Consider the following 15184-nt stretch of genomic DNA (forward strand, 5'->3'; position numbering starts at 1 on the left):
AATTACTCAAATCTAATCATGAGCATTTTTCCCGGTAGGATGGCCCCGCTGCTCATTCTCCTGATCATCAGCTCCCTAGGAACCGGCTTACTTCCTGAAGTGATTGAACCAAGTCCTGACTCTGGAATAATCCTGAAAGACCAGCCAGGATTGCTAATCACTAACTGTCAACTACATACCCAGAGAGTATTTGTACGGTTGAATCCCGCCGAAGTATGTAGGAAAAACCTACCTATAACCGCTTTGCAAACTGGCCAGCTATGGACTGAGGAATGGAGCTAGATGGACTGAGGAAGCTATCAGCCATGCAGAAGCTGATGTAACTCATATGCTCCACAAAAGTTTACAGTAATGCAATCAGAATTAAGTGGTTTTAATAAATGACCTAAATGTTTCATAGGGGGATTGCTAATGGCAGCTGCAACTGTGGGATCAGTACTGAGCCTTGGAATGTCCACCGTCAACGCTGTCAACTTAGCCACTGTCAAACGTCAAGTAGGGGAATTGTAGGCTGAAATTCCAAAAATTAAAACCCAATTAAACAAGCAGCAACAACACCTGCAAACAACTGGGCAAACCCTAGAAGGCACCGTCGTGGTACTCAATGCTCACAGTGTCGCTTTGAACAAAACTCTCCAGACGGTTAAGTCTTTGCTTTCAGTAGTGAATATGCTATTGTCTGATATGCTACAAGAAATCAGCTCCTCTGTGGACAGCTTAGCTATGGGGAGGATTCCCCCCTATCTGGTTCCTCTATCCTTAGTACAGGAGATTCTGTCTACAGCAATTCAAGAAATAGTCACTGATCTCCAGGCCCACCTAGCTTATACCTTAGGTAGTGCCATCCCAATTTATGTCATTCCCCAAGACAGAGAATTAGCATTCATTATTAACCTTCCCATAATGGCGCCAGAAAAAATCTACTGATTGAAAGATGTTGATCTTGGCAGGATTCTGCCTATGTTTGAGTAAAGACAACACCTCTTTTAGCATACCAAGATGATAACCCTGATCTATACTTGGTGCCTAATTTGTTCATGTGCACACTCACCAAAGACATCCACTACTTGTGCCCTAGCAAACCTTTTATTTGTGACAGCGTGAATGGGATCTGTGGCCTTAAGCCTACGATGAGTAATACTTAGTGGCCAGTGGTCGTCACATCCCAACGTTTGGTAACCAGTACCCAAACTGAGATTGTTGGAAACCATTCGTTGGTTAACACTCCAGAAGGTTAATTACTCTATAATAACTAGAATAGTTTGTGTAACTACATCAGTATACTCAATATGTTAACATTCAATAAGATATTACGAGTTAATACATCGTATATAAATGTATAAATATTTTGTCTGGAGCAGAGTTAAACATATTCTTTGGGAAACTTGAGACAGTCATGTGTACTTCCCAAACCCAGTAGCCAATCAGAGAACGGCTACCTCCCAAGTGGGCTTAATGGCACCACATAGGAAACAGTAACACGGCCAAAAGGGCGTGTCAGAGTCAGAGTCATAGAAACCGAGAAGCTGAGCTGCCAGAATACGTAAACTGGGTGGAAAATGTAAAACGGATGGAAAAAGCAATACACCGCACAAAGCCAACCATTTTCAGGAAAAGTTTGAGCGGGAAGGGGAAAACAAAGGAAGAACCCCTAGCCTTCTGGGAAAACAGAGAAGAGATGAACAGACAAATACCAAAATTACCAACCAGATTCTCTAACATGTGAGACTGCTTCGAGTGAGTCTTTATAGACCTGTCACCAGGTGTGGGGTGTCATGGCTGATTGGCCACCTGCTGCTGCTCTCTGGTGGCCGGAGTGAGGACCCCCCCTTCGAGGGGCGGCTCCCAACGTCCCCAACCCAGTGGCAGAGCCCTGCCAAAAAGCTTGGATCAAGTCAGGGTCCAAAATACGGTGAGCAGGAACCCAAGACCATTCTTCTGGATTGTAGCCCTCCCAATCCACCAGAATTTGCATATGAACCAGCACACGCTGAGCATCAAGCAGGCATCGGACTGTGTAAGCAGGGCCACCACTTACCATACGGGGACCTGATGGGTCAGGAGCTCTGGTGGAGCAGAGCACAGACTCAAGACAGGACCACGTGGAAGGTGGGATTGACCCTCAAAGAGGGAGGCAAGGCCAGGTGGTAGGAAACTGGGTTAACTCTGTGCACAATCTTGAAAGGTCCGAGGTAATGAGGTGCTAATTTGCTGGCAACGACTCGAGATGGGGGGTCCTTCGCTGACAGCCCCGGACGAAAGGTGCAGGACACCGTCTTTTGTCAGCATTTCTGGGAGGTGACAGCAGCCTAGATAGCTCACCTGGCTTTCCGGCACTGCCTGACAAACCGTTGGGCTGTTGGGACTCCAGCATCCACCTCCTGTTCTGGGAACATAGCCGGAGCGTAACCACTCTGGCACTCAAAAGGGGGCATAGCCAGAGACGAGTGCCATAGAGTGTTATGTGCCACCTCCGCCCATAGTAATTGATCAGACCAGGAAGTGGGTCTGGCTGAGACCAAGCATCGTAGGGTCCTCTCTAGGTCTTGGTTGACCCATTCTGTTTGCCTGTTAGATTCTGGATGAAATCCAGACGACAGACTTACATCAGCCCCAAGGTTGTGACAGAAGGCTTTCCAAAACCGACTGGCAAATTGTGGACCTCTGTCAGATACCACATCCCTGGGCAACCCATGCAATCTCATGACATGCTTGAGGAAAAGAGCTGTCTCCCTAGCTGATGGCAGTTTTTGCAGTGTGATGAAGTGGCATGCTTTTGAGAAATGGTCAACCACCACCAGGATCACTGTGTTCCCCTTAGATTAGGGTAATCCAGTAATGAAGTCAAGGGAGACATGAGACTATGGACGAGATAGAATGGGCAAGGGATGTAGAAGTACAGTCGGTTTGGTTCATGGGTCCTTATTGCGAGCACAAACCTCGCAGGCTGCAATGAATGCTCTAGTGTTCGGGTTACCCCAGGATGAGCTGTAAATAGGGAAGTAAGGACTGCAGTGGGGGCAGAGCCTCCCTGGAGGGCCACCTTCTGGGTCAGGCTCAGTGCATGATGCCTGGATAACCGCATCTTCTACTCCCCAATGGACAGGTGCCACAATACAGGACTCTGGAATTATGGTCTGCAGCACCCGGTCAACAGGGGGTCCTCCCACTGGCGAGAGAGGGCACCTGGCTGGTATGACAACCTGTCAAGAGTTTAAACGCCTGGCCTGGATGCAAGTTAGATTTTTATGGTCTGTCCAGACCAAGTAGGTATGTTTGGCCCCCTCTAGCCAGTGCCTCCACTCCTCTAATGCCAGTTCCACTGCTTACAGTTCTCTGTTACCCATGTCATAATTACGTTCCGCAGGAATGAGACGGTGGGAGAAGCTTCCTGTGGTAACTGGAGAACCAGAGCTGTTGTCAAGCATCGCTTGATCTCCTCGAATGCCTCCTGGGCCTCTGTGGTCCACTGAAATTGGCCAGATGTCTTACAAGTTAAGGTGGTCAAAGGCGCAGCCACAGAGCAGAAATTCTTGATGAACCTGCGAAAGAATTTTGCAATACCCAGGAATCGTAGGACCAAGCAAAGTGACATCGGCCTGGGCCAGTTCGCCACAGCTCTGAGGTGACCAGGATCCATCTCCAAGCGGTTGTGAGCAACCACAAAGCCTAAGAAGGAGACAGACTGGGTATGGAACTGGGATTTCTCCAGCTTTACAAAAAGATGGTTCTCCAGCATCAGCTGGAGAATCCGTCTGACATGGGTGACGTGTTCATCTACTGTTCAACTATATATTAAAATGTCATCCAGATAGACAAACACATATTGGTCAATGGCTTCCCTTAAAACCTTGTTGATGAGTCTTTGGAAGACAGATGGGGCATTCATGAGCCTGAAGGGCATTGCTAAATATTCATAGTGGCCCGACGGGGTGATGAAGGCTGTCTTCCACTCATCACCACACCTTATGCGAACCAGGTTATAGGCACTGCGCAGGTCCAGTCCGATCCTTGACTGTGATCTTAATGAGACCTCTGTAGTCAGTACATGGACGGAGGCCACGGTCCTTCTTCCCTACAAAGAAGAAGCCAGCTCCTGCTGGGGAGGTTGATGGCCTTATAAACCCTAAGGCCAGGGCCTCCTGTATGTATTATTCCATTTCTTTTCTTTCTGGCCTGGACAAAGAAGAGTCTACCCCAGGGTGGACTTGTATTCAGGAGTAGTTCAATGGCCATATCAAATGAGCAATGGGGTGGAAGGAGCTGGGCTTAGGAGCAAAAGCCCTAAGGTGTCTCTCTGAGGTCCCCCATGGTAGGGCTGTATGGAGCAATACACCAGATGTGCGAGGGGAACATGAATGGTCTGCCCGGGTTCCCCCAGAGCCCGATGGACCTATTTGTTTCTCTGCAGCTGGGGACATTTTGAGCAATCCTGCCCTGTCTGCCCACAGTACAAGCAGCGACCACCCCGTATATGGGAGAGACGAGCATGGCCCAACTGTATTTGCTGGGGTTTCAGGTTCTATCGATGAGACTGGAGGAGCTACTCGACGTGGATTGAGGAGACCAGTGGTTTCCTTATGTCTCTTGTGGTCTCGCAGCGTGTTGTCAACACTTACAGCGAGATCTATAAGACTGTCCAGGGAGGCAGGACAGTCCCGGAGGGCCAACTCGTCTTTCAGCTCCTCAGTCAATCCCTGCTGGAATGCAACGAGCAGAGCAGCTATGTTCCACCTGCTGTCAGCAGCCAGTGTGCTAAACTCAATTGCGCAATCAGCTACTGGACGCCTTCCTTGCCGTAGGTGCAAAAGACAAGAGCCCACCTCTCTGCCCTCTGCTGGGTGGTTGAATGTGCAGTGGAGTGCACATTCGACCATGAACAGTGAAAGGGAGGAACACACCTCAGGTTGGTTCTTCCATACCGGAGTGGCCCAAGCAAGGGCTCGAGCCAAAAGAAGGGTCATAATATAGGCCACCTTAGCCCATTCAGATGTGAACCGTGATGGTTGTTGTTCAAAGATGAGAGAACACTCAAGGAGAAACCCATGACACCCTCCTGGTTCTCCTGAGTACCGCTCAGGAGCAGGCAAGTTGGGTTCTACCCTAGGGCCCGGCTCGGGGGCATTAACTGAAGGCCCTGGCTGCTGGGGTTGGCTTGCCGTAGGGGCCCCAAGGGTGGCCTCGGCTAAAGTCTCTGACAGACCCTGCAGTTGGGTCAAGATCTGCTGCAAGGCCTTCTCATGTCTGCCTATGGCAGCTCCCTGAGCAGTTAAGGCCACTCTCAACTGATCCTCATTAGACTCCTCAGCTGGGTCCATGCTGAGGCTGGTTCTTTCTGTAATGGTAGCCCCCAGTGAGGTTGGAACTTGCAATTCCTGGATGTTATTCAGAAATCCTACTGGGTGAGCTGCCAGCATAATTGAGTGGACCCAAGTGCCAAGCAGTCAAGGAGTGGAACAGAAAAAAAAAAAAAAGGTATGATGTAAACGTAAAAAAACTGGGTGGAAAACGTGAAATGGGTGTTAAAAGCAATACACCACACAAACCCACCCATTTTCTGGAAAAGTTTGAGCAGGAAGGGGATAACAAGGGATGCCAGGGGAGACTGGCTACCTCGAGAAACATTGAGGTTTGGTGGGTAGCTCCCAAATGAAGAAAACACAAAAACAGTAGAGGAAAGAGTGCGAGACCACTCAGCCTTTTAAAAAAACAGAGAAAAAGAAGGGGAGGGCACGACCTCTCAGCCTTCTGAGAAAACAGAGAAGAGATGAACAGACAGATACCAAAATTACCAGCCAGATTCTCTAACATGTGAGACTGCTTCTAGTTAGTCTTTATAGACCTGTCACCAGGTGTGGGGTGTCATGGCTGATTGGCCACCTGCTGCTGCCCTCTGGTGGCCGGAGTGAGGTTGGCACCCATGCCAACCCTTACAGGACCCCCCCTTCGAAACAGAGAAGAGATGAACAGACAGATACCAAAATTACAAGCCAGACTCTCTTTGTAGTTCCAAAGAACCAGCAATTCAGACTGCTTCTAGTGAATCTTTATACAACAGGTGTGGGGTGTTATGGCTGATTGGCCACCTGCCACTGCCCTCTGGTGGCTGGAGTGGGGTTGGCACCCATGTCAACCCTTACACCATCAGCTTGGTGATAACAGCGTCATGTAAGCTCATAAAAATATAATTTTCAGAAGCTGATGTCTAATTAAGTCTCTTGATAAATTTACATATTAATCATTAGTTAAACTTCATTTAGCAACACATATTAGTCACTAACCAATTATTAAAATCATAATAAGGGCTTCATCTGCGTTGATCAACTCATTATTATTCCTTTTCAATAAAGTATTCTTTGATTTGAAATAATACTGTGCAGAGAGTTTGTCCATAAAATCTGTAGATCCTGAAACTCACACCCTATTGTGAATAGTATCCACATTTCTGATAAATTATTAATATTGTTATTATCTAAAATTAGTAATAATCATAATAATTTATAATTGATAACCACAATTAAACAGAAATAATTAAAATACTGTTAGCACGCTACAACAAGTTTGATAAATTGAAGGAGACAGATCAGAATGAAACTGACAGAATCCTGACAGAGAGGCCAAATTAATGCATTGAAAGTATCAGACAGTCTGTCAACTTGAGAGCAGAGCGTCTGTGGCTGAGAATATGATAGAAGCAACTGAAAATGGGAAAGAATTCAGAAACAAGGTGAATGTAGCTAGAAAAACAGCAATATATATGTTTTACTTGTACTTGTAAACTTTCAGTGTACATCAAAATGATATCTTTGTTTTGCATATACAATTCTAATATGTCTAATGTCTAATATGTATCACTAATGACGATTGAGACACTGTATAGACAATGTATGAAATTTTGTTTGTGTCTAACCAGTTCTTGCACTGCTCCTGTATAGTGTGTCCTGATGGGAAGACCATTCCACGGTGCTCACATGGACAGTTGGATGGCTTCACACACAACCCATCCTCATATATCAGATCTGCACCATAACATGCATGCACACAGAGACACACAGACACACAAATGCAAACACACATACACTCAGAAATTTTGTTTTCTAACCACACACTATGTTAAGCAGTTTAAGTCATAGCATATAAAAAAATTCTTTGCAAGCATTTTGCCAGTCAAGTAATGCCTTTGGATCTTTGGCAATGCCCACTCCTCAAAACATTCATTCATTATCTGTAACTGCTTATCCAGTTCAGGGTGGCGGTGGGTCCAGAGCCTACCTGGAATCATTGGGCCCAAGGCGGGAATACACCCTGGAGGGGGCGTCAGTCCTTCACAGGGAAATACACACACTCACACCTACGGACACTTTTTTGAGTCGCCAATCCACCTACCAGCGTGTATTTTTGGACCTGAGCACCTGGAAGAAACCCATGCGGACACGGGGAGAACACACCAAACTCCTCACAGACAGTAACCCAGAGCGGGAATCGAAGCCACAACCTCCAGGTCCCTGGAGCTGTGTGACTGCGACACTACCTGCTGCGCCACCGTAATATTATACTATATTTTACATTCATTAACATTAATATTATATGTGGAAATTCATGAATATTACAAAATATTGAGATATTTTGGTAAAATGTTACATCTATTACATTTGCATTTTGCAACTACTAGCACTAATCATTAACCATCCACACTGCTAGTACCATGAAAACTAATACTCTTCAGTTGACAAACTACCTGGTTTGATAAAGAAGTTATTTATGATTATATGTATTATAATATTTTATAGCACTTGATTTCAATGCATACAGAGTAAAGTTTAATGTTATATAATATGTTTTTGTTTAAAACATGACCAGAAGCTAATGAAACACATTTGATTGTGTTTTGTAACACAGTTTTTAATATTACAATTTAAAATATCTCAAAACATCTCAAAATCTCAAAAGAGCAAACTACTATGCAATTTCATAATATAATGGCTTTCTTTCTTGCTCACCATCTGGACAGTAGCAGCCATCAAGGCACTGCAGCTTGCTATCAATGCACATGTTTTCAGTATTGCAGCGCACAGGACAACATGTGATGCACTCTCTGTAATGCAAATCTGCAGGGCAGTCAGCACCTATACCAACAAAATTTCAACTTTTCCCATGAAAGCATACATATGATAAAATATTCACATCACACTAAACCATATATGGAATTACAACAACAACAACTACTACTACTAATAAGAAGAAGAAGGAGGAGAAGAAGAAGAATTTTATTATTATTATTATTATTATTATTAACATATTTACATTAAATACTAATCATATTTCACTTTTTGTGGGTTTAATATTATCAGTTAACTTGTTAAATTTGAACAACAAAGATATCTAAAGAAGGCTTGTTTGTGAAGAAGTTTTGCTTCTATTTCAAATAATATATGTATGTAATTTTCTAATGTCTTGTATGTCCTAGTAAAGTGTATGAATGTTACAGACTGTGAAAAAAATTTCCACCTATCTATCTGTCTAACTATCCGTCTTTTTCATTCCCACCACAAACTCTATATTAATGGTGACCAGAAGTGACCAAAACTACTTGCTATGGTTAACATCTCAAGCAGAAAATCTGAAGAATTAAAGAATAAAAAAGAGGTTGTTTTTTTTTCATTAAACTGTCTATATATAGGCCAAGAATGCTGCAGAGACAAGAAGGTGCCAGAAAGTATATTCTTTTGGCCACTTGATGAAGTTTTGAAAGCTGAGTGAGTACGAATTTCCCAGTTCAAACTTTCATGTTCTTATATAACAACACATAATTGGGTCACTTAAATGTGCATGAAAAAAAACAATGTGAGATCGACAGGCTACTGGGAAAGCGAGAGAGAGAGTGAGAGATAATGAAAGAGTGAGAAAGACAGAGAGAGGGGAGAGAGGGGGGTGTGGAAATATATTTATGTATCACATACCACACACAGGAAAATGTATTCTCCAGTTATGTAAAGGGTGATCGGCATGGGCACAGGCTCTTGCATATTCAGTGAATACTTGGCAAACCATATCGCCATTGGGTTCAGACCTATTCATTGGGAATAAACAATGTGTGAAAAATATATCTAATTCACTAGTATATGTGCAAATATAAATAACAGAATCACTGCTATTTATAACACTTGAATAAACATAATCAAATTAAATCAATTATAAACCTGCACTGTTATCCCCAAACATAAAAACCCATATGTGAGAGTCACTTTGAAGTAGTTTGTAAGATAGTTATTTAATTAGAAAATAATATTTACATTATTATCAAAGTGGGATCTGTACTGTAATACATTAACATTTTTGCAATGACCTACTATACTTACAGGCAAAGGTCATTGGAGCAACTGGCCATGTAAGAATATGGACTGACAAATTCATGACAGGATTTAAATGGCACTTTCAGTAATGATGAACATATGTCCTCCACCTTCTGTAGTAAACAGCAAAAATTTGAAATTACCAAAGCATCATATACATAATTAATGTAAGAGCTATCAACACATTCCTGGTTGCAAAAATTACTTACAAACTGTCACACCCCTGCCCTCTTTGGGATTTTTTCTGCTCTGTCTGTGTCTGAGTTCCTTAGCACATGGCTCTGTTTTTGTTTTGTTGAAGTCTCCTCCCTTAGCTCTGCCCTAGCCCCAACCCACCTTGTCATGAGTGTTCCCACCTATGTCTCCTTTGTTGCCCTGCCCTCATGTTATCTCTCCCAGGCTCCTTGTATATATACCACTTTGGTTTTAGTGCTCCTTTGTATGGTCTTGTGTGTAGACATACGTTTCTTTGTTTGAGTGTCTTTATGTATGTCTACCCTGCTTCAGGACTGTTCCCTTTTTGTTCCTAAAGCTATATGGTGAACTTAGAGACTCTAATACAAGACACTTGTCTGGGGATATTTAAAATAATAGCTTTCATAAGTATTCAAAATGACTGTAATAATAAAAAATATATATTTTTCTTAAGTTCAGAAACTTTTTTCACTGTTTACTAGCTCTCCAATCTGTTGCCATGCTGGAAACCTGTCTAATAATTTAATCAAGCCCTGGTATTAGTAAAAGATAGAAAAAAAATGACTCAGTCTGACATGCTAGGTTTTCTCTCTCTCTGTTCATGGCAGAAAAAGGCCCTCCAAACATTGAAAAACATGAAAAGAGATGAGGATATTGCTTTATTCCTGTTCCATAGGTGGGTATTATTGACTTATTTTTGCTGTTTCTGTTTATGTAGGTAGGAACCCACACTAAATTCAGGAGACTGTATCTGCATGAAAGTAAAGACTGAAAGTGCTACAAAATTAAACATCTTGAGGTACAGATGAGTTTCTGTGGCAATTCAAACACTGAAACTTACAGAAATTTCACCTTCAGTCACAATCGGTTTTCTCCTTGAACTTATCATTCCACCTTAAAATATGCAGAGCTTCTGAATGTAAACAAACCAGAGAGAACAGCAGTTTCCCATAGTTGTAAACATTCCCCTTAACTGACCTGTAATAGGGAGAACAAAGCCTCTATATTTGTTGCTATTTTGGCTCAGCGCTGCAGAAACTGCACTATGTAACTTTTGGAGTTGGGTACGAAAATACCCTGCTCAATTCATGAACGTTTGTGGTGCACATCTTATTGTTTTACCCTTACTTCTAGGCTCTCTCAGCAAGTCTTATATTTTCACCCTCTCTGCTTGACTCTCTCATGTGTGTGTTTGTGTTAACTATAATGGAGCAAGGCAGAGTTGAAATACAAGAAAACAAAGTTTCTGAAGTTGTTGAAAAATCGACTACTGAGAAACATGGCTCTGCAACTCCAGAAGTTTCAACAGATGAGATGCTTGAATGTTTAAGCCAATATTTTGATGCAAAGTTTGGCTTGAATGAGCAATGTGAAAATTTTCGTAATAAATACACTATCACTCAGAAAGAAGATGGGAGTAGGGGGGCTGAAAAATAAAATAAATGCAGAACAGGCAAAGGTTTCTGCATTGGCAGGACAGATCCAGACAAGGAAGGTTGAAAAAAATGAGCTTGTTGCTGACATTAACAGAAAGAAGTCAGAAATTTCTCAGTTAAAACAAGAGCTGAGAGAAACTTGGTAACTGCTGCATCCAAAATGCCTGACAATTTCACTGCTCAGACCCTCAAAGGGCGGAGTAAAAAAGACATGTCAGAAACCCTTGTTTCTTGTTTCTGGAGGAGGTTCATCATTTCAGACAAAACAAAAAGGGGATCAAAGATAAGAACAAGCATCTAGATCACAAGTTCAAAGGCGAAAGAAAGCCTGTTATGAACCAGGTACTATCATGAATTCCTGATTTGGCTGACAACTGGTCAAAAACACTGCCAAATATTTATAGAAGCCCAAGAAAAGCATGGGACAAATTAAAATGCCTGAAGCATATTTATCATCTGCATCCTTTTTATACTGTGATGATCTTGTCTGTCCTGTTGAAAGACAAAGAGCAGACATAGTTGTCTGATGAAGTTAATCATGTTGTGGAGGAAAGTTGTGATGAAGGAGGGGGATTCATCAGACTCTTTGATAGCCCTGAAACCAGAAGAGATCAACTGGAACACAATTGCAGAGTGTACACAAAATTTCAATGAAACAGTTAGAGTCTATGAAGAAACAAATATGGTTGGAGCATGCTGGTAACAACACTGAGTAAGACTCTCTGGATGAAGTCACTGTCCCTCCCATTAGGTGCGGATTTATCAATGGCTTGAGACCAGATATTGTTGTTTGCCCTGGCAACAAAACACACAGGATGGAATGAATGAACCAGAAGGTTTGGGCATGTGATACTGAGATGGCTCCAGAAGTGAGAATTATAGCTCTGAAGCTCAGTGGACCTGCAACTGCGAAACTGCAAAGCAGTTCCATAGAAGTAAAGGAAAATCAAGAGGACAAGGGGACAATCAAGAAAATGGTGATTTTTCCAACAAGAAAATGAAGACGTTCAGAAACTGTCATTACTGTAAAACACAAGGACATGGGAAAAGGGAATGTAGGAAGAAGTTTAAAGATAAACAAAATGCAACTCCTAATGATTCAGACCTTTAAGGTCTTAAGGCATGCCTAACATAAGATCAGTTTTTATCCAATTTGTGGATATTTTGATTGCTTTCAATAATGAAGGTGGGCATGAAACTGATGTTAAAGCCCTTCTCAACTACTTGAGTACCAAAGTTCCTGGATAAAGCTCAAGATATGCAGAAAGAAATTATCTATCTGGGACAGAAAATTTCACAAGGGCCAGGTGCAACCACTCCAGGTCATACCAAAGCAATCTGTAAAACCTCAGAGCTGAGAACTATCCATAAGTTGAGATCATTTTTGGGCCTATGCAATTACAGCCATGCAGGAGTGAATGCCTACACTGAATTAGCTCAACCACTGTTTGAACTCCTTCAAGGGAATTCCCATCCAAAGGACAGAATTGTCCTCCATGACAAGGCACAATCAGCATTTAAAGTACTGCAGAAGTAAAGTTGTGTAATAACATAATTTTGGGAGTAGGACCACACCCAAACTCCTCCTCTCAGCCCTATATATACCCTGCAAATTCATGTCATTTCCACGTCGGACAAACTCGCCTCATTTAGTTCAGGACATGGATCTCAACTCGACTGCTTCACGAGGTCAGCTCGCTCCTCCGCGCTGGGTCATTCCTGCTGATCCCCATATTCAGAGCCGTGTTCGGCCTTTCTCAAGCCCACTGAGCCTCGTTTTTAAACTCGCTCCGGCTAAACAGCTATGGGACTGCCCGTTATCTGAAGTTACGTACGGCCGTTGTCGCGCCTGCAACCGCTTCAACTTTTATATGTTCTGCTGTCTTACCCGTTTCGGATCGGTGCTCTGTTCTCCTGCTTTTCGCTGCATTCGGCCTCCCGACTGACCCCCTGCATCTGCCTCCGACGCTGGCGCAAGGCTTCGAGCCTCCCCTTATCTTCATTTCCGGCTACGCTGCTACGGGACTGCCTCGTGTTTTGGGGAACGCGAATCAACCGTCGTCACGGCTGCTGCTCCACAGCTACGAGATCTACAGCACCTTGAGACTCCCATTTCCTCCTCTCTGGCAGGACAGCCTCGGCGTTCCAGCAACGTGCTCCGAAACAATGGAGTCCCCTTCGCTCACTCAGCTAAAGAGAGAAACCCGTCTGCCAGTGTAAGGACCCCCTGCGCAGCAATGCGATGTCGTCACAACCTTCTATCTCCGACTCAACGCCCCCTGCTGGAGCATTCTTCGTATTCCTGTTACCCTTTCTGGTTGTGTCTAAGCTGGAGACATTAGCCTCAATGTCTTATAGTCTTTGCTGTCTCACAGGTTGGTGCCTTAGAGGGCTGTTTTGATAATAATATAATTATCTGAACTGAATTGGACAATGGCTTAGAATCTGCAATATTTATGCACATCTCCAGGGCAGTAGTTTACCTACACTGCTTGCCAAGATGGTCCTATCTGAAATGTTGGAGAAAAAAAAAAAGAAAAAAAAAGCAGGCAGCATGTTTAAGCCTCCATTCCAAATCGGCTCCTGTTTCCATCTGAACACTGCCATGATTGACAGCATTGCACCCATTTAGACACAGCCCTCCAAGTTCATTTCGTTCTCTCTTATCCTCTCTACGCATCATCCCACCCCTCCCCCTTTTTCTTCCTCTACATCTGTCTCTACGCATCATCCCACCCCTCCCTTTATCATCCCACCGCTCCCCCTTTTTCCTCCTCTAGCTGCATGCCTCAGACCTTCTAGCTCGCACCCCTCTATAGGTACTGTGGCAGGCCTGTCTCCTGTCCAGCGCTCTGACAACTCGACGCGGTCTACTCTTCATAGGTCTACTCTACACATCATCCCACCCCTCCCTTCATCATCCCCCCTCTTCCCCTGTTTCAGCTGCAGCTGCATGCCTCAGACCTTCCAGCCTGCACCCCTCTATAGGTGCTGCGGTGGGCCTGTCTCCTGTCCAGCGCTCTGGGCACTCGATGCGGTCTTCTCACTGCAAATCTTCCTCATTGCTGATTCATTTTCTTTCCACCCTCTACCCCTGCTACTGCTCTATGTCTCATACTTTCCAGCTCACACGCCCTCCACAGGTTGCTGTTGCGGGCCTGTCTTCTACCTGGCACTCTGGGCATTCTATGCAGTCTCCTTGCTGCACAGCTTCATCCGATCGTCTCATTCTCCTAGCCTCTACATCAGCAGCTTGCATACTTCATGGATGCTCATCCCAACCACTTCGATTTGCGGCCACGCCATACCCTGCCTCTAACATTACAATTCTCATTTTTCTATTTAGGTGCTGCTGCAGACCCCCATCCTGACTCCTCTGCTGATATGCTTCTCCCACCCTCCGGCTTCCAGTTTATACTCTCTTTTCAGATGCTGCTGTGGACTATCGTACCGGATCCTCCTCTGTGCTGCTTTGCTGCTCACACTCTACAGCTTCTAACTCCTGCTCTGTTTTCAGGTGCTTCGGTGGACCTTCATCCCCCACTTCTTGCTGCTGCACTACTCAGAGTCTCTGACTTTCCAGCTCATCGTCTTCCCGGGTGCCATTACTGGCCATGTCCTAATCCTCTCCTTTGCAGCTGACCCGCACCCCGCCTCTTCTTTTACAGCACACCCTCTCTCCTGATTTGGACCTTCATCCTAATCCCCTTCCCCTTGTGGTTTCGCTGCATCCTGCCTTTTCCTTTACAGCCCTCCTCTCTGATGCCACAGAACTTCGTCCCAACCCCATAGCTTTGCGGCCGCACCGCCCGCCTCAGCTTGCACTCTCTCCTCAGAAACTGCTGTGGATGCTCATCCCTATGCCTTCCCCTCACAAACAAATGGCCCCCTGCGTCCACTGCATGGCTTGCACTCTCTCCTGCTGGATCTTACCTTCTGCTTCTGCTTGTAGCTAAGCTTCTCCTAGCGACTGCACTTCGCACTGCCTTTTATGGTACTGTTCGTACTAATTCTTCCAGCAGCTGCGGGCTTTCAACCTGACCTCTCCTCTTTGCGATCATGCTGCTCTGAGCCCCTAAGTTCCAGCTTATGCTCTCTTCTCAGGCGTGGCCTTAGACCAGCCCCCCTATGCAGCACTCAGGCCCTTGACGCCACCTCAAATTCAATTCACCCTCTCACATGCAGCCTTGTTGCTCCCAG

General features: G+C 44.4%; 1 protein-coding gene across 1 annotated transcript in view; it reads right to left on the bottom strand.

Moving 5' to 3' along the window:
* Positions 1-15184, bottom strand: part of LOC136676794 (otogelin-like) — a 474914-nt gene that overhangs the window by 415241 nt on the left and 44489 nt on the right. The window contains exons 10-13 of the mRNA XM_066654019.1: positions 9360-9466; positions 8961-9070; positions 8001-8126; positions 6911-7019 (exon numbers count right to left, since the gene is read on the bottom strand). Coding sequence (XP_066510116.1) covers positions 6911-7019; positions 8001-8126; positions 8961-9070; positions 9360-9466 — 452 coding nt within the window. The remainder of the gene's footprint in view (positions 1-6910; positions 7020-8000; positions 8127-8960; positions 9071-9359; positions 9467-15184) is intronic.

The sequence above is a fragment of the Hoplias malabaricus genome, chromosome X2, assembly GCF_029633855.1.
Source record: "Hoplias malabaricus isolate fHopMal1 chromosome X2, fHopMal1.hap1, whole genome shotgun sequence".
NCBI lineage: Eukaryota > Metazoa > Chordata > Actinopteri > Characiformes > Erythrinidae > Hoplias > Hoplias malabaricus.